This window comes from Leptopilina heterotoma, unplaced genomic scaffold (genome assembly GCF_015476425.1).
Source record: "Leptopilina heterotoma isolate Lh14 unplaced genomic scaffold, ASM1547642v1 Lhet_7, whole genome shotgun sequence".
Lineage (NCBI taxonomy): Eukaryota > Metazoa > Arthropoda > Insecta > Hymenoptera > Figitidae > Leptopilina > Leptopilina heterotoma.
This window is the reverse complement of record NW_025111161.1, coordinates 1,011,724-1,031,912: the sequence shown is the minus strand read 5'-3', so window position 1 is coordinate 1,031,912 and position 20,189 is coordinate 1,011,724. Positions and strand designations below refer to the sequence as shown.

General features: G+C 29.5%; 1 protein-coding gene across 3 annotated transcripts in view; it reads left to right on the top strand.

Moving 5' to 3' along the window:
• Positions 1–20,189, top strand: part of LOC122510531 (MOXD1 homolog 2) — a 126,297-nt gene that overhangs the window by 66,387 nt on the left and 39,721 nt on the right. For all 3 annotated transcript variants that reach the window (XM_043625264.1, XM_043625265.1, XM_043625266.1), the window contains one exon: positions 14,718–15,018. In XM_043625264.1, the coding sequence (XP_043481199.1) occupies positions 14,743–15,018 (276 nt within the window). In that variant the 5' untranslated portion in view covers positions 14,718–14,742. The remainder of the gene's footprint in view (positions 1–14,717; positions 15,019–20,189) is intronic.

Genomic DNA, 20,189 nt, shown 5'->3' with positions numbered 1-20,189 from the left:
TATCCTATCCTAAATTATGTCCCGAAATTCTTGATCAGATCAAGAATTTTGGGACATAATTTAGAACTCACTTAAACACGGCTCTGAAAGCGGGGGGGGGGGGGGTATAACAAAATTGGATTATCCATTCCCAAACAAGGTATTTCATTAGGAAGTAGTTGGTGCGTAACAGCCAGACATGTTTTGGTTAACGACGTTGATATTAGCAAATTCCGAGGGGAATGACACGCATTCGGAGAGTAACATTTGCTCAGCCATGTTCCAAGTGTCTGTCTACTATATGAGTCGCGTCGTTTCAGCATTCATTTCCCTGACCAAATTCGTATCTTGCTGTAATACGCTGTTACACGAGATTCCTGCACTAATTAAGTCACGCTGTCACTTTGAAAATTGATTTCCTTTCCTTCCACTTTTCCACATTTACAACTAAATAATCAAGCGAACCATTGCTGATACGCGACGGCGGAAATAGTTTTAAACTATTTTTGTCGGACCACGGCTTGATAGATTTTGAACATAGCAGACTTTGCAATCGATAATTAATTTTCGAAAAGTACCAAAAAGTAGTTTTCAAACTAAAAAAAGTAGTTATCGAAAAATTAATCTTGACGACCAAAAAAAAAAACTCGTTTTAGACACTTCACAAAACTGCCAAAAATTCCATTCAATATTTTTTATTTTCCTAACTTTTTTCTAATTTAAAAAAAAATTTACTTTATTTATTTACAAAAATATTTACTTCTTTCTTAACCTACTGCTAATAAATTAAATTCCTACAACAAATTTTATTATTCATACGAAAGAATTAAAGTATTAATAAAAATAATTTAATTCTAGCGAAGAATTTTATAAAAAATTTTAAACAATTAATTACTTTTAAAAATAATTAAATTCTCATGATAAATATTGTTATTTATAAAAATAATTGAATTTTGCAAAGAATTTTATAAAAATGTCTTAAAATATTTGAATTTTGAAAAAGTAGCAAAAAGAAATGAATTCTTACGATTTCTACGAACAATTTTTTAAATAATTGAATTCTGTTTGGATATTTTATGAAAATAGTACAAATTTTGAAAAGTTTTAAAAAATTATTAAATTTTACAAAGAATTCTATTCAAATTTTTAACAAAATTAAATGTCTGTGTGGTATTTTATTAAATTTTTTTGAAAATAATTGAATTTTTAAGAAGCATTTTATTATTTATGAAAATAATTGAATTCTTGTGAGTAATTTTTTTTTAGAATTTTTCAATATAATATTATAATTAAATTTCTAAGAAGAAATTTATTACTTTTAGAAATAATTGAATTCTTAAGATGAATATTGTTATTTATGAAAATAATTGAATTTTACCAAGAATTTTAATAAAATGCCTCAAAATAATTTAATTTTTTGGAATAATTTTGTTATTTATCTTTAATAATTACATTCTTTCGAAGAATTATATATGTAAATAATTGAATTCTTGGGAAGAATTTTATTAAAATCCAAAAGAATAATTGAATTATTTCAAAAAAATTTAATTAAAATTCTATTAAAAATAATTCATTTCTTTCGAACAATTTTAATAAAATATTTGAAAATAATTGAATTCCTAGGAAAAATTCTAATATTTTTGTAAATAATTGAATTCTTAAAAAAAAAATTTAAAAAAGCGTTTTTTTAAATAATTGATTTTTTCGAAGAATTGAAATTAAATTTGTTAGAATAATTACAATTTTTGAACAATTCCAGTAAAATATGTATTAAAAATAATTGAAATCCTATGATGAATTTTATATTAATTTATGAAAATAATTGAATTTATGCTAGAAATTTTATTAATATGTTTAAAAAGAATTGAATTAATGTGAAAAATGTTGTGATTTTTAAAAATAATTGAATTTTTGTGATAAATATTATTATTTATAAAAATAATTGAATTTTGCAAAGAATTTTAATAAAATGCCTCAAAATAATTGAATTTTCGTGGAATAATTTTGTTATTTATCTTTAATAATTGAATTCTTGGGAAGAATTCTATTGAAATCTAAAAGAATATTTGAATTATTTTAGAAAGATTTAATTCAAATTGTAATTAAAATCATTGATTTCGTTCGAACAATTTTATTAAAATATTTGAGAATAATTGAATTCCTGTGAAAAATTGTAATATTTTTGTGAATATAATTGAATTCTTCTTAAGAATTTTGAAAAAAAACATTTATTAAAATAATTTATTTTTCGAGAACGGAAATTAAATTTTTTAGAATAATTACATTTTTTGAGGAATTCCTGTAAAATTGTATTAAAAATAATTGAAATTCTGCGATGAATTTTATTATTTATGATAATAATTGAATATAGTTGCAAAGAATTTTATTAAAATTTTCAAAAATAATTGAAAACCTATGTAGAATTTTATAATTTATGAAAATAATTGAATTCCTATGATTAATTTTATTATTTATAAAAATAATTGAATTATTATTATTATTATTTTTTTTAAACAATTAATTTTTTGGAAATATAATAAATATTATGAAAATTTTATTTTAAATAATTGAATTCTTGTCGAAAACTTTATTTATGAAAATAATTGAATTTTTCTATAAATTAATTTATAACAGTATTAAAAATAATTGAAATTTTTCGATGAGTTTTATTATTTATGAAAATAATTGAATTCTTGCTTAGAATTTTATCAAAAATTGTTTTAAAAAATTGGATTTTTATAAAAAATGTTATTAATAGTGGAAGTATTTGAATTATTGGGAATAATTGTTTAAAAATTTTGTTAAATAATTTATTTTTTTGATTTTTTTAAAATTATTTGAATTCCTGTGGAAATTTTAATTATGAAAATAATTGAATTTGAGTAACTATGAATTTTTGTTTAATAATTGAATTCTTTTGCGAAATTTTATGAAAATACTAGATATTGAAAAGAATTGAATTTCGAATATTTTTTTGAATTTGTCAAAAATATTGAAATTTTGAGGGTTTTAAATATTTTTGTCATTGCTATAGTTTTTGACTATAGAATTATAACCTATAGAAAGATTGAAATTTTGTAAGTTTAAAATATTTTTACCATTGTCCATGGTTCATTAGATTTTAATTACAGTTACATACAAAATTTTCACGTCTGTCGTTCGCCATGATTTTCTAAATTTTTTATAATCTTTTAAACATTTTTTACGTTAATTTCTTTCGCCATTTTGAATTCGACGTGTTTTGGAAAAATCTAACAAACGGATTCATAAGCTTTCGATTTTGAAACTTCATTGAAATTGGCGAACCGAAAATATAATCAACAATGCATGAATAGTTCCCCAAAAGAAAAAGTAGGATATCAATTAACCATCTGAAACTTTAGCTTCTTACTCTTTAATCGCTTATTGCGCCTTGTGTGTTTAAATTCAGCGTTATTAAAAATTCCTCTTGTTACTGAAAAAGCACGTTTAATAACGCTCTATATTTCGTTTGGGATTTATCTTTCCACTCAGTTCTTTTATTAAATTTTCCTCAAATATGCCACAGAGCTTTTTCCAGGTATATTGACTTTTTGTGACGCAAAATGTACTATCTACTTGAATATCTATTATATATAGGACGTTTGACCCAGAAATTTGTGAAATTTTCAATTGAAAGAAAAAAGACACAGAAAAATGAAGATTTTTCTAAATAACATTTTTTTGCTTTTTGGAAATTTGAAAGAAAATTAATATCTTACTGTATTTGTAATGAGGTGTTTTTTTTAACTTCTCTGGGTTATGTAGACATTTCGAGGTTATATACTTTGCGGTTGGATCATAACACTTTTTTGAGAGGCTGTGGCAAGAAACATTTTTCTCGAGATTTCTATCTCATTACATGCGTTTCGTTTGCAGTGTATGCCATTGTATGGTTCGAACGTCAGTCGCACCTTTTGCTATACTTTTCATGAATGCACAGTATCGATTTTCACCTCACTCGACATCAAGATCATGATAGCGGAAATTGAGAGTAGAGCTAAAAATGTCGCTAATGAAAAATTTATACAAACCTGTTTTTGTATAAAATTGGTCATGGAATTTTTTTCAGCGAGGTTGTTTTTAATGAATGGGGAATAATAAATTTCTGATAAGTTAGTTATTTAGCTGATAATGATAAATTTGTGGGGTATAAATAATTATTCTGCATAATTTGTTTAAAAGTCTTTCTTCATAAGCGTATTTTCATAATGAGGCAGCAGTTATATATGAATCTCCGTAATACTTGCTCGCTTCTTTTTTTTTCTTAATGAGAGAACACGTATTCATCATCACAGTGGGATCTTGACAGCAGAAAGGTTCATTAAAATCTCGACCTTTTCTTAGCGTAAAAATGGCTGAGAGATAACAATTACCTGACTCGTTTTTCTACAATCTACACCAAGCTCGCGTGCATTTTTCACTGACTTATTATTTCTATGGGAATTTGAATATACGATAGCATTTTATGGGGACTTTGTTTAGTAAACTCGATCAAAAGAAGGGATTGTCTTGGCATCGTGTGTGTAAGACAACCTTGTCAACGAAGAGGCCCGTGTGACTTTTCAACGCGAGCATCCGTTCTCGCAGGTGCTGGGAGCCATTAGGTAAATAAAAAATGCACGTAAGACGTCACGCACCAGTTTATGAGAATCAACCAATCACGAATCTCTTCTTACAAGAGACGCCATTTTGCTATGTGAAAATGTCGGCCCGAATAAAATGAACGCCACTTGGAAGGCGTGGTTTTCTAATTATTTTACATAAAGACGTCACCCACCACGAAACTCACTTCTGTTTTTTCAAAATAAAATACTCATTTATCATTCATGACAGTCGGAATGTTATGCCGTTTAACTTCGACCTGAAGAGACGTTAATAAATTTAAAAGATCCTAATCGATTAATATTCGGATGGATGTCACCCGACAGTCATTAGAAGTTTCATCATTGGAGCATCATTAGGTTGTACAGAACCAAGCAAACAGTCATCATATTTATAATATTAATTCGATAATATTGTACAGAAAGGATACAAATAATTACTAGAAAGTCATAACCAAAAGTAATCTCAGTATTCATAACAAAAAAAAGCAAAAAGTGTAAAGTTGTTTCTTGAGCAAAAAAGCGAAGAGCAAAACTTACCATTTCAAAGTAACCGCAGAAAGGTGACGTGGAGAGTGAGCTTGTACAAGAGGGAGTTGTAAGAAAGATAAATTTGGAAAGTTAAAAGTAACACTCCTGTAGGAAGAGAAAAAAGTGAAAAGAAATTGGAATAAGAGTTGAGGAAAAGAAATGAAGTAGGCCAAAAGTGTTCAAAACACTTAAAAAAATTGATGAAAGACGAATTTCTATCAAAAATGAATAAAATCGACGTTAATACACCGCGAAAATAAATTTCACAAAAAATTAAAATCTCCCTGATACAGAAAGTTAATATTATCATCATTTCTAGCAGAGGAATTTTTTTCAACTAAAAAAATATATTCCAGACAATAAGAGTGACAAGAACGGGTTCATCTCCATTGAAAATATTTTTAATCTCTTTTTTCGGGCATAGGATGATGTCTATTCTCTCGAATTGAATTCACTCTGAAAAAGTTTTAAACTCCGCGTATACTTTTTTTTTGCGATTTTAACGAGGAGACAAATCCTTTCTTTTTTTTCTTTTTTTTTTGCTCTGCTGTCCACTGTCAGGATTGTCTTCACCTTTGAACGCGTTGATCCGGCTTCAACGAGCGGACTGTGTCTCTCAAGTTTTGTCTTCGGCATTCAATTACGTTGCGCACATCTAATTATCGCAGGAAAATCAGGAAGTCGAGAGAAGACTTGGTTAATTAACGTCGCAACTGGTCAAAAGCTTACAACTTCGTTCCCACGGGCAATGTCCGGTCAGTGAATCGCGTATAGTTTTAATTACATCTCTTTATTAACTCTCAGGTGGATGAGGGAATAATGGATGCAAAATGTTGTTATAACATGAAAAAATACTCAATTTGAAATCAAGTAGTTTGCAAACTACTCGCAGGCTTCACAGTCCAACAAAATTCTCCCCATAAAATCAATTATTTTAAGGATTTTTAATGAAATTCTTTTTCAAAATTCAATTATTTTGATAAATATCAAAATTCTTCTCAAGAATTCAAAAAAATTTTAATTAAATTCTTGGCAAAATTTCAATTATTTAAACAAAATCTTAAAAAAATTGCACGAATTCAATTATTTTTATAAATTTTAATGAATATCTCGTCAAGAATTCAATTATTTCTATAAATAGCAACATTTTTCGCCAAAAATTCAAGTATTTTCAAAAATTTAAATAAAATTCTTTACAACATTTCAATTATTTTTAAAAGTTTTTTTGCAATTCAATGTTTTTAAATATTTACTATTTTCATAAAATTTATCAACAGATGTAATTATAGAAAAAACTTGTTGATACAATTGTACAAAAAGAATTCAATTATTTTCAAAAATAATAAAATTTCATTTACGAATTCAATTATTTTCATCGCAGAATTTCAAATATTTTTAGTACAATTTTAAATAAATTCCTTGAAAAATGTAATTATTATTAAAAATGTTATTAATACTTGAGGAAAGAATTCAATTTTAAGAAACATTTAATTATTTATTAAGACAATAAAATTCGTTGCAATAATTCAAATATTTTGATAAACAACAAAACCGCATAAATTCTTCCCATAAAATCAATTATTCTAAGGAATTTTAATAAAATTCTTTTCCAAAATTCAATTATTTTGATAAATATCAAAATTCTCACCAAGAATTCAATTATTGTCAAAAATTTTATTAAATTCTTGGCAAAATTTCAATTATTTAAAGAAAATTTAATAAAATACTTTGCACGAATTCAATTATTTTTATAAATTTTAATGAATATCTCGTCAACAATTGAATTATTTTTATAAATAGCAAAATTTTTTGCCAAAAATTCAATTATTTTCAAAAATAAATATTTAATTTGAATTCCTCGAAAAAATCAATTATTTAAAAAAAATGTTTTTTTCAATTCTTTCAAAGAATTCAATTATTTACAAAAATATTTGAATTTTTCACAGGAATTCAATTATTTTTAAATATTTTAATAAAATTGTTTGAAAGTAATAAATTATTTGGAATACAATTTCAATTAAATTTTTTTGAAATAAATTCAATAAATAAATAAATTCAATTATTCTTTTAGATTTTAATAAAATTTTTCCCAATAATTCAATTGTTTAATTAAACAATTTTTTGAAAGAATTTAATTATGTCGATGAATAACAAAATTGTTCAGAAAAATTCAATTATTTTTAGACATTTTAATAAAATTCTTCTCCAAAATTCAATTCTTTTGATAAATATCAAAATTCATCACGAGAATTCAATTCTTTCGAAAAGTATAGTAAAATACTTTGCAGAAATTAAATTATTTTCAAAATTTTTTGTAAATTCTCGTCAAGAATTAAATTGTTTTTATAAAAAGATAGGGAAATTATTCTCGAAAATTAAATTATTGTCAAAAATTTTTTTAAAATTCTTCTGGAGTAAATTATTTTCAAAAATTTTAATAAAATGCTTCTCATGAATTCAATTGTTTTCAAAAATTATTATTTAAATTATTCTCAGAAATTCAATTGTTTTTAAAAAATTTAATAAAATTGCTCAAAAATTTTTCAATTATTTTCAAAAGTTGTTATAAATCTTTATTGATTATAAAACATAAAGAAATGGATTACTTCGACTCGGAGTGATCCATTTCTTTATGCGTTTTATAATAATATTCTTATGAGTTGTTCAATTTGAAAAGGTTTGAATTTGAAATATTTTGAACATCTCAATTCCAATGAAAAGAAATGATTAAATATTTATTTTAAATAAAACTATTCATGTTTTCAAATAATTTGACTTTTGAAGAAATTTGTAAATAAATTTAATAAAACATTTTTTTGAGCATCTAATAATTTTGAGAGTGAATCAAAATATTCTTTAGAGTCAGCGAAAAATATAAGTCAAAGTTGTGTTTGGAAATCAGAAAAGTCAGGGAAAAATGAAGTTAAATTTTTGTGGCAACCCTGTATAAATAAATTATATTTTTATCTTTATTTAACCAATTTTTATGGTTCCCTGAAAGTCGCCTATTTTTTAATTTTCTTCCCTATATATTTCCACTAAAATACTCTTTTTAGGGCTCTGCGAAGCCTGTACTCGGTGGATGATGTTTAACAAGTAAGAATCTGAAACTTATTTACTTTCCTTTCAATTTACAAAAAAATTAAAAATGAGAATGTGAAAATAGTCCGAAACTTGCATATTAATGGGAGTCTTCTGTAGAAAACAGAACAAAGCTCGGTTATTGATAGTTCAAAATGCTGTTGTTTTCACAATTGATGATAAAAGTATAATACACTAAAAACTGATACTCTCTGCGCGAAAATTGACCGAGCAGAAGGTATTATTGCTCTTACCGCTCGGGAAGTTGGTAAATCGAAACCGACCTGACAGATCGAGGTCGTAGAAGGTAAAAATGCATAAAATACAACGTACATCCGTGAATGAGCAAAGGCCCCAGTGTGCAAAATACATAATGTATATAAAAGCTGTATACAAACGCGCGTAAATAGTGTGTGTGACTCGTGAATGAATGCACTTTATTGTACCTTAAAAAAGCTCCATTGCTACGGTACTGTTTGGCTTTGCTCCCGTATACGGTCTGAAAAGTCAGGATTTCCAATCCAATCGGTTTATTTTAACAGAAAAGAGAGGGCTGCGCGTACAAAATGAGCGATGATCTAAATTCATATTCAAACATAAGTCGATTCAATTTTAATGCATTTCTTTTCTCATACACATACTTTTTAATTCAATCCTCCGACAAAGGATTCTCAACTCCGAAACATGTTCTCAACGACAGCAGTACATATATATTTACCTTGATGTCCGTGCATAATCGTTTTATAGAGATTCACATTTAGGTGTCTCTAGCTTTCCATCGAATTTTATCCATTTTTCCAAATACAGATTCTAGTAATTTTTGTATCCAATCTGTAATTTTTGTATCCTATCTGTAATTTTTGTAAAATAGTTCACCAAAAATATTTTATTCAATTAATATTGTGAATGTGATGACTGCGTGAAAACGTTCAGGAAATTGCTCGACACGAAGATAATTTCCCCCTTTCAGCATGTATGTTGAAGAGAAAATAATTTTTCTTTAACCTACCGCAGTGACTCGTTGGAATTTCCCTCTTGTCTCGTCCATAACGCTTGTCTCCGTCGCGTTTAAATAACGAGCTTTCCCCGACGAGCACTTTTGTATCTGTGTACATAAGAAATGGAAAAAATTGTCGCATAGGGAGCAATCGCTTTGTCCTTTAATAATTATGCGATGAAATTGATTTTGAAATCAAAATTATAGATATAGCAAAAAAAAAAGGGAAATGTTACACACTTGGTAGATATATTTTATTTGCAAGATATTATCCGTGAGAAAACAGTTTCCGTCCAATCAGGGGGAGATATTCCTGACGCCTCTCTAAAGTAGAGTATTCTAGTAAGTTGGCAGCTTCTAAGGCAATTACAGTCATAAACGATCCGCGAACAAAGTTAGCGCTACTATAATTGCACAGTAAAAACACTTAAACCCTTAGTTCATATTCCGAGTGCATAATTAGTGCTTATAATAACATTGTGCGCTTTTCATTATTGAGTCTGAGTTTCTTTTTCAAGAGTCACGCCCTCTTGGCTTTATGAGATGTCTATTTAAAAACACGGAGCTCCTGAATTAGGTCAAGCTATTCGTTCCTTGGACAACTTCCCGATATTAATTGGCATTCTTCCTTTTATAAGACGTAGCGCGTCTTTTGAAGGAGCAGAAATATTGATGATATTAGTTCATTAGTTTCTTTAGGGGAGAAATAATGATCATTTGCTAATAATTCTTTTAACATCTCTATTTTGTCGTTTAGACAGAGGTATTTATTTTGTTATTCACACTTTAAGAAGCTAATTGTTACTAGTTGATGGTGTCATCTTAGCGTTTACAATCTTTTTAACAGGCTCGTAAAATTTGTCCGAAACCATTAACGGTGAGTAACGATGCGAACCGAGATCTTACGAAAAGCCCTGACACTTTTAGTTACCTAATGGCTCTTTCGCAATTCTAAAAGCCTTTTGTTGTTGGACGGTTGCTGTATTTATTTCTTCGCATGCCACTTATTAGCACCGGAAACCAATTGAACAACTCTTCTCTAACATGACATTTAATGATCACCGATGAGTAATCTACCAAATGCCGCGCGAGCAGATGTTCAGTGCAATAATTTCTCTTTCTGAAATTTTAATTCCGATAAGAGTCGATTTTCGTTTTTGGCAATTTTAGCACTTGGGTGCGACTTTTCAGCATTTGTTGCAAAATGAGTTAATCTAATTAGACCTTTAGCGGTATTAGGAAGTCATGCGTTGTTCGAAAAATGTAATCAGTTCCCAAACATATACGTTTCAATACATCTAATAGTTAAACAGTTTCCAGCGATGCGATGGTTAGAGCCAAAAGTAATCCTAACGGGTAATCCCCAACATTTTATTGAATTCCCCCCCCCCCCCTTTTTTTGGGATACATGCGGGAATGAAATTATTTTTTTGAATAACAATTACCGGTTCGACGAATTTGAAGAAGAGATTTACGAGGGAATTTGGCAACGTTTACACGGACCCGCGTGTCGCGTTACGCGTCAAAGGAACTGGGTTTTGTTTTTGACGTGCTGAACGGTAGGATTTATTTAACATCCAGCACGTTCAAACACGACCGATCGCAGAATGAACCAATGGACGATGCGGCGATGCGCACGAGCGAACCACCAGCAATGGTACACATATATTTCGGGTTGATGCCACTGGTGTGTGCTGGACGCAATTTGGGAGCAATCGACTGAACGACATGCCACAAATCAAACCCGTCTATGGTGTTCGTGAACCTAGGCTACTCCTCCATTCGTTCCTGTGCATGATGAGAGTTTGCCCCGCTCTCTCTCTCTCTCTCTCTCGCTCCTTTATATTTACCGTCCCACTTTCTCTTCAGTAGATGACATCCTCTCAGTTCGAGTTAAAGCTCCGCCACACGGTTGTTGTGTTTCGAGTTGTTGCACGACATCTGTTACCATCGATGCATCAACTCGCCAGCGTATTACACTGCTGTTACTGTTAATTGAATTGATTCCTGCTATTCAGCAATGAGTCAACATTGCTATGTTCATTAAAATATTCATTCGAATAACTCCCTTTACTGCTGGTATCCATTACCACTTCTTTTACTATTCCTACCAAATTTACTACTACTATTACTGCTTCCTTCTCCTCTGATATTTACTGTCCCTACTACTTTTTTAGTAGTGGTACTACCACCACTTCTTTCATAGTTTTTTTTTTCATCAACAGTTATTAACCATTAGCAGACTTTATTTTTAGACCATAAACCCTAAGCTTCCTTCTCCTCTAATATTTATACTGTCCCTACTACTTTTTCACAGTGGCAGTGGTACTACCACCACTTCTTTCATATTTTTTTTTCATCAATAGTTTAGACTTTATTTTTAGACCATAAAACCTAAGTTTCAGAATAAAATCGGTTTTGTTGAATAGAAAACAGTGGTTTGGATGTCGTTGCGAAAATTTATTGGATATCTTGATGTCAATTTTAATGGATTCTCGATCGCTACCAGATTGTTGACGCTCGTAAAATTGTGAAATCGCACACGGGTGTAAATATACACCTTCCAAAGTATACACTGAGCATTTATGGATTGATTAATTTTGAACTATGGGACGGTGAAAATGTATAGAATAATAAATAACTCGGTTTCGATTTTCAGTAAACAAGCTCCCTTCTATCTGAATCAATAAAATTTTCATACATTTCAATTCTGGGGCTTCTATATATACTTTGAATCCTAATAATAAACAAAGGGATTTTTAGTTAAAAACAATAAAAAAAATTGAATTTTGGAGAAGTTACAAAACAAAATTTCAATTATTTAAAAAAATGTTAATAAAATTCTTGTCTAAATTTCAATAATTATTTTCAAAACTTTTAATAATATACTCCTCAAAATTTCAATTATATTCAAAAATTTTTAGCAAAATTATTGGCAAAAATTCAATTATTTTTGTAAATAATAAACTTTCTGTCCGAAATTCAATTATTTTTTTTTAATTTTAATAAAATTCTCGTCAAAATTTCAATTATTTTCAAAATTTCAATAAAATTCTTAACAAAAATTCAATTATTTTCAAAAATTTTAATGAAATTCTTTGGAAAAATTTCAATTATTTTTATAAATAATAAAATTTCTGTTCTAAATTCAATTATTTTTTAAAAATTTTAATAAAATTCTCGTCAAAATTTCAATTATTTTAAAAAATTTAATAGAATTCTTAACAAAATTCCAATTATTTTCAAAAATTTTAATATTCTCCTCAAAATTTCAATTATATTTAAAAATGTTTAGTAAAATTGTTGGCAAAAATTCAATTATTTTTATAAATAATAAAATTTATGTCCTAAATTCAATTATTTTTTAAAAATTTTAATAAAATTCTTATTAAAATTTCAATTATTTTAATAATTTCGTTGGAAACTTTTAATTATCTTTATAAATAATGAAATTATTCTTATAAATTCAATTATTTTCAAAAATTTTAATGAAATTCTTTGCAAAATTTCAATTATTTTCAAAAATATTCCTGAATTCAATGTTTTTTAATATTCTACTATTTTAACATAAGTTTTACAAAACAATTCAATTATTTAAAAAAAAATTAATAAAATTATACCCAAAACTTTAATAAAATTTTACCAAAAAATTTAATTATTTTCTGTAAATAATAGAAATTTCACAGGAATTCAATTATGTTCAAAAATTGAAAAAAATTTTTGTCAAAAGTTCAATTATTTTCAAAATTTTTAATAAAATTCTTAACAAAATTTCAATTATTTCTAAAAATTTTCATAAATTTTTTGACAAAATTTCAATTATCTTCAAATCTTTTAATAACATTCTCCTCAAAATTTCAATTATATTTAAAAATTTTTAGTAAAATTCCTGGCAAAAATTAAATTATTTTTATAAATAAAAAAATTTCTATCCGAAATTCAATTATTTTTTTTTTTAATTTTAATAAAATTCTCGTCAAAATTTCATTTAAATTCTTAACAAAAATTCGATTATTTTCAAAAATAATAAAATTTCTGTTCGAAATTCAATTATTTTCAAAATTTTTAATAAAATTCTTGGAAAAATTTCAATTACTTTCAAAGATTATCCTCAATTCAATGATTTTAATAAAATTTTATTCAAAAATTTAATTATTTTTATAAATAATAAAAATTTCACAGGAATTCAATTATTTACAAATTGTTTATAAACTTCTTCGCAATAATTCAATTATTATAAATAATTAATTTTTTTACAAGGATTCAATTACTTCTTTTTAATGCAATTTTAATCGAATTTTTCGAAAAATGTAATTATTTTAAAAAATTTTATTAAAATTCATCAAGAGAATTTGTATTTTTCAAATTTTTTAAATAAAATTCTTTATTAAAATTCAACTTTTTGAGAAACATTCAATTATTAAATAAATTATTCATTTTTTTATTTAAATAATTGAATTCTCATTGAAATTATGAATAAAATTGAAACTATTTGAAGTTTTTATTTTCTAATAAATATTTAATTAAAGAATCTCCTAAATCGAAATTTCGTCAAATTGAATTAACAAAAAACAGTGGATTTGAAAATTCTCAAAGAAGTATTTCAAGAATTATTAAAAATAAAAAAAATTAAAAAAATTAAAAATTAAAAAATTAAAATTCATTTAAAAAAGAATTTTAATTTGAAATTCTAGAAAATAATAATTGAATTGAAATGATGAAAATAATTTTTATAAAATAATGACTTTATCACTCAGTCATTTTAAATTTATTGTAAAACATGAGGAAATCGATCGCTCCGAGTCTTCGACTCGGAGTGATCCATTTCTTCATGTTTTATAAAGGTTTGAATTTAAATATTTTGAAAATTTTCTTTCTACTGGAAAAATAATGATTATAATTATATTTATTAAAAACAGAAGTTATTGCTGTTTTCGGATAATTTTACAATTGAAAAAAATTTTTGTAAATAAATGTAATATCAAAGTTCAGAGTATTTATAAAAATGTATTAGTTATTTAGTTTGGTAAACTATATAAGAGAAATACATACAAGTAAATGAAGTTAAAATAATATGCCAGCATTTAGTATATTTTATAGACAGATAGACTATTTTATAGACTCCAGTTAATTTATCGCTTTTAGAAACGAATTTGTTTGTAGGATTAAGAGAAACATTTATTATTCTTGCGAGTTGAAAACACAACTCTCGTTTCATTCTGTTTAATCTGAAAATAAATCTTTCGTATATACGTCACAAGAGGATAATTGAAGTCTGCACCGTCGTTAGAGAGCACCCTCGAAATATTAAAATGGACAAACCTGGTATTTTACGGTAGAGCGTAAAATTCGTAAATGGGTCAGCCAACCGGTTGTCAAAAATTTTCATCCATCACTCTGTTGACTCTGTTATACCATTAGGTCATTAGGTTAAGAAACTTTGCTGATTTTTTTTTTGTTCTTATTTACTTAGTTTGAAGTTAACGAGAAAATTTTTTCTTTTGCAGATGCTGTGAACTAGTCTCTTAACTCATGGGGAAAATGAGGCATTCGATGGAGTATTTTGTGTTCGGCTTTCTTTTCTTGATTCTTGCCTCTGATTATGGATCAGGATTCGAGTGGCAGCACAGCGCCGTCCTTGATAACAATTTTCTTGTTTTGTGGACGCCTGGCGAGAGGGACGTCACCTTTGAAGTGCAGGTGAAAACATTGGGTTACGTGGGTTTGGGCTTCACGAGAGATGACCGACGTGCTGGCACTGACATGGTCATCGGCTGGGTCGATAACAACGGTCAAGTTCATCTTCAGGTGAGTTGGAGATTTATTTTCATTTTCTGGCGGGAAGAAAACGAATCTTTTTTTAACCATAAAAAATACATTTTTAGTCAAAGCTAAAAACAGCTATTAGATGATATTCGCAAGGACTGATTCCTCTAGTTTCCAGCGAATCTACGGTCCATATAAGTACCGCGATCGGTTAAGTAGAATTGAGTTTAACCGGAATTCGAGTAAAATAAATTTTTTTCTAAGGACCAATACATCTATGACGTTAGTCAAGCTAAGGATCGCGTGTTCGCAATTTTTCCCGAAGAATCGCTGCTCTGTTCCATAATGCATGCCATCGTTGGCGTACTGCTCATGATACAAAGTCTATGCGGCTATAGAATGCAGCAGCCGTCGTCAGATCTTTTCATACCGAGAGATACCGATGGCCGATGGGAGCAAAAAGCTTTTTCATTATGATCGTAATCTCAGAATAGAACCAGACCAGCCGCGGGCATCTTCAGCTCGATGACTGCACCGTCTTTCTCGTGGTCATTTCTTCTCCGTGTTCCAACATTTATTCCCCAGCCTGGTATTAGTCATTCTGTTACACTAACGCAACTGTTTTCGATCATTGACTCTTGCGCCGTACAATTGCTCTCAAGTCTCGAACTTTATGGGAATGTCCGTTAAACGATTATCTCTCGATATTCGTGTCACAACTTTCTCACTATTAGTCATTTATTACAACCAGAAAAAACTTGGCTCTAAAATCGTTTTCTTCGAAATTGCTCCTTGCTCGTTTTATACAGTAACCTTCTGGCTAGAACTCATTTCTTGCTGCCATTTATACCTTTCGCAAAGTTTTCAGTTAAATAGAATTTAAATGAAACCAAAAGAAGAAACTTTTGTTAAATATCCAAAAACAGTAGCCCAAACAGAAATTTATAAATTGTATGATACTTTATTAAATTGCCAGGGGTTTATTTGTTAAATTAATCATAAATCAAGAGAAGGAATAAAAATTTTCACGCCAAGTCAAAGTGAGCGTAAGATCAAAGAAATTTTTTTTTTCTCATCATCATGTGTGTGGATAATTCGCGAGTTTCGTTTTTTCTCGCCTGTAAATAAAATGAGACAAATGAAACCACACGAACGAGACACTAAGCAGCAAAGTGATAGAGAGAAGAGAGTGTGCTATGCACTTTGTGTGGAATAAAATTCCCATTTCACATTTTGTTTAGTGGCTTTCAGCCCCGCGGTTCAACACAATAGAGAAAAAGTGTGTCTATCAACAGACATCGTTTGGATGCATCCATCAGCCTTTTACTCTCCACTCTTGTATTTTCACACATTGTCAGTTTATCCAGGTCGCTCGAGTTCAAAATAAATCCGATCAAGTCACTTTTGTTTTCGCGCAATAATTATTTATTTTGTAATGAACCTTCAAGAGTGCCACGCGTCTCTTATTATCATCATCATACAAACCTAGTTTGTAATGTTCGGCGAATAAATTTCCAAAAATAAAACTAGATTACGTTTGTAAAAAACTTTGTCCTGAATAGGAATTGTTCCAATAGTGTGTTTTTCCAGAACAATTGTCATTCTTGTAATCGTCAACAAAAAAAGGGAAGTGTTAGAGGGCGCGAACATTTCGAATACAGAGAAAACTAACTGTGTGAACAAGTTTCCGATGGTTCGAATGCAATTTCACTGGTAAAAATGGAATGCCATAGAAATAGTGAATAATATGTTTTCAGCATTGGCGGAAAATCTGTGCGGTTGAAAATAAATGCGCGCAATTGTAACTAAGTTTTAGCGCACAGTCACACTATAAGTCTCGTGAGATTTGGTTTTACCGTTTGAAAATACGAATATGTTCTAGCCGAGCGAGCGCAGTAAACGATTCACATGGTTCTTGTGATTATGAAAATGAGGCTCAAAGCGACTACTGGCATTGTATTCATGCATCAAGCAGATGGTCTCACTCGTAAATGCTACTTATGGCTGATTTCTAGAATTTCCATAAACCTCCATTTACAGCTGGGTCAATTGACTACCTTTCTCTTTCGTTGATTGCTTTCTTGAGAGCTTATCCACTTTATTTGAACAATTTCAAACAATTTCAAATGCTTAATTGTAGAGGATAAAAAATTGTTGTTCTCTTCTGTACTCGAACTGGGTCCCTAAATTCCTAAAGATCCGTAACTTCTATCCTTCTTCAAGTCCGCAAATAGTATTTTAAACTCTAATATTTAAATTTTAATATTCTAATATAATATTCTAAATAATGTCAGATTCAAAGATCTTGGGAAGAGATTCTAAACCTCAAATCATACTCCAGAACCTCTTAAGATACTTTTTATGCCGTAGTTCTCAGCTCCTGTCAATTGTATAATCCGGTAATTTATCAGATTGTCCGAAACAACAAAGAAAGATTGTTATGACATGGTCTTCCTTTTAGAGGTTTCGTTTTTGAATAATGGCATTCTTATCTTTTGAATAAGTTATTTCCCTATCGGGATGAATTAAAATTATTCAATTAGCCTACACGGAGGTTTATTTTTCTAATCGGGTATAATAGATGCGTACCTCGCTCGCTAAGTAAGCACGCACTCAATAACTGACTACCTCTCATGCGATGGAAATCTTGTAGACTTTAAATTGAGGAGCGACTTCTGGGGTGGTCTCGAGAGAAAGTACTAACCGTTTATCGTGTGTGTGTGTGTTTGTGTCAATAAGAAGCGAAGAGACGGAATTGAAAAAATATATTTACTTGACAAGAAGCCATTTTCCAAATGTCGCTCACTGGCGAATTTTGTAAAAAAAAACTTATGACATGCTTAAATGTTTTCCATCTTAAAACTGCAACTATAGAATCAAAACACTATTTGTCAAACTTAATCGACAAATTCCCTTGAACTCGAAGTGGAATAATTCTTCCCCTTATGAGAAATATTACTCTTGTGATCATAATGGATGAATTGGGAAAAAAAATTAAATTGGAGGATTGAGCTTCTGGACTAATTCCTCGACAACCGAAGGAGATAAAGGGACCGCCCGGTTTTACGCACAGGAGATGATACAAGATCTTTAAATCTGCGGTGGGCATTGAAAAATCCAACGTTCATTCTTCATCCGTTTTGGACAATCAGATGGCGGCCGTTTGAGTAGGTTCACAGTCAAATGGCATTCGCATCTGATAATATTTAAATTAATGATAAACATTTATGAAACCCTTTTGTTACACTGAAAACATATTTGGATCATTGTGCTGTCGTTAGAGGAGATTATGAATTCAGACCTTGGTCCAGAAGCATTGTCCGCATTGGTCCTCTCATCTCCATAAGGGGAACCTCTCCCTCCCCGCTTTTCAGTTGTGGACACATTTTTATTCTCCACAGAACCGGTCTCATCGTCCTTCCTTTGAGAGCAGCGTGCCAGAACTGGATTCAATTCCCAATTGTTTTCTTGGCCGCCTTAAATTGTCCAAATGCGAAACGTCAGGAATGAGATCAATTGCAAAACCTTCCTTAATCGTGTCTTTCAAAGTGGAGTGATAGCATCTTAAGAGGGATTCATCGGGGGAAAAAAAGAGAACGACAATCTTAGCTCCGAATATAATTAAGCAGGTTTTGAAAAATGAAAAATAAAAAAATGAATCTAGATGATTCGGTTTGCCACCTTGGATGTGTCGGTTTGCAGCTCGCTGGTGTGATATGACAGCAGGGTGTCAAAAGAGCGTGAGCTATAAAAAGTAGGAAATCCGAGAAGGCTCTCCTTGGATTACGAGTCTCAAGATCAGTAAGAACGATAGTACAAGATCGGTTCCCTCCGATCGTAAAGTCGAATCAAAAGGGATGGATCTTCAAAAGGATAATTAGACTCGAACCTCGGGACAACTTATTCTTTAATAAAGGAATTATGAAAATTATAAATTGCAGATCAGTTAGTAGATTAGTAACCAGGACAGATTAGTAACAGTTTCGAACGTAAGTCATATCGCAGTAAATAGTTGTAGTACCATTCTATTCTCAGACGAGTGTAGTGACTTGAAATCGCTTTCTAGACAAGTGACCACCTCGGGCGACCACACCTTTTCCTGCCTCCCGCATTTTGCGGGATATATCCAATATACCCGATACAACTATCAACCTACTTGGAATTTTATTTACATATACAGTATCGCAATCCAAACATGGCGAGATAAAACGACAAATTAACTTCAACAAAAAAAAAATCCTCCATTGTCGAAGGACGAGACGTGTGTGGTGTTACCTTTTGAATGCATAAACATTAGTTGTAGGTTTCACGGTATCCGGTTCAACCATCCGTAAAATCGCGAGAAGAAGGTTTCAAACACCACATATACAAAGATGCGGTTCACGATACGAGAGAAGGGCCAAGGTTACTTGACTGTTACTTGATATTTGTGAACCAATCAAGAGCGTCGATTCTTGGCGACAAGATAAGAGAACCCCTCTCGGCACAAAAACCTGAATTCATTTTTGCAGCGTATCAAATTGAACACCAGTCCCAAATGGCTAGCTATATGAACAGTCCAAATATCAGGGGTCAATTACAAATGCGAATCATGGAATATTCATCTTGCCAAATCCCCAAAGAAAATTGGTTTTCTATTTAGGAACATAATTTTAATTAACACATTATTTATAATTACATACTTCAAAATTAAATAGATATAATTATAAGTCATTAAAAGCATTAGTTTCCCATACGTATATAATTACATAGCAACTGTTTTAGATAATTTAATAACTACCATTAGAAATTATAAACAAACAAAAAGATCAGTGGAACCATAAATTTTCATTTGCAAAATGTGAAACTAAACTACTCAGTTATTTACTCCACTTGTAATTAATACAATCATTTTCCATATAAAATTATAATCAGAAAAGTGAAAAAATTGGATATTATTTCTGTATAAATATTCTATATTATATCCCATGCGCAAGTTTAACTGTTTGGAATTTTAAACTAAAATAATTAACAGCTCCCGTATAATTGAGAATAATTTGAATAATTTATAGCAACTGCATGTGATCATGAGATAGATATCTGTACCAGTCTTGAGTCGAACTATTTCTATAAACACGTGTACAAGTGGAACAAACATAGCGAGCGGAATTATGGGATATTAGCTGTTCATAAAGAGGTCTATAAAGTCCAGTGGCCCGTCAGTCGCGTGTTTT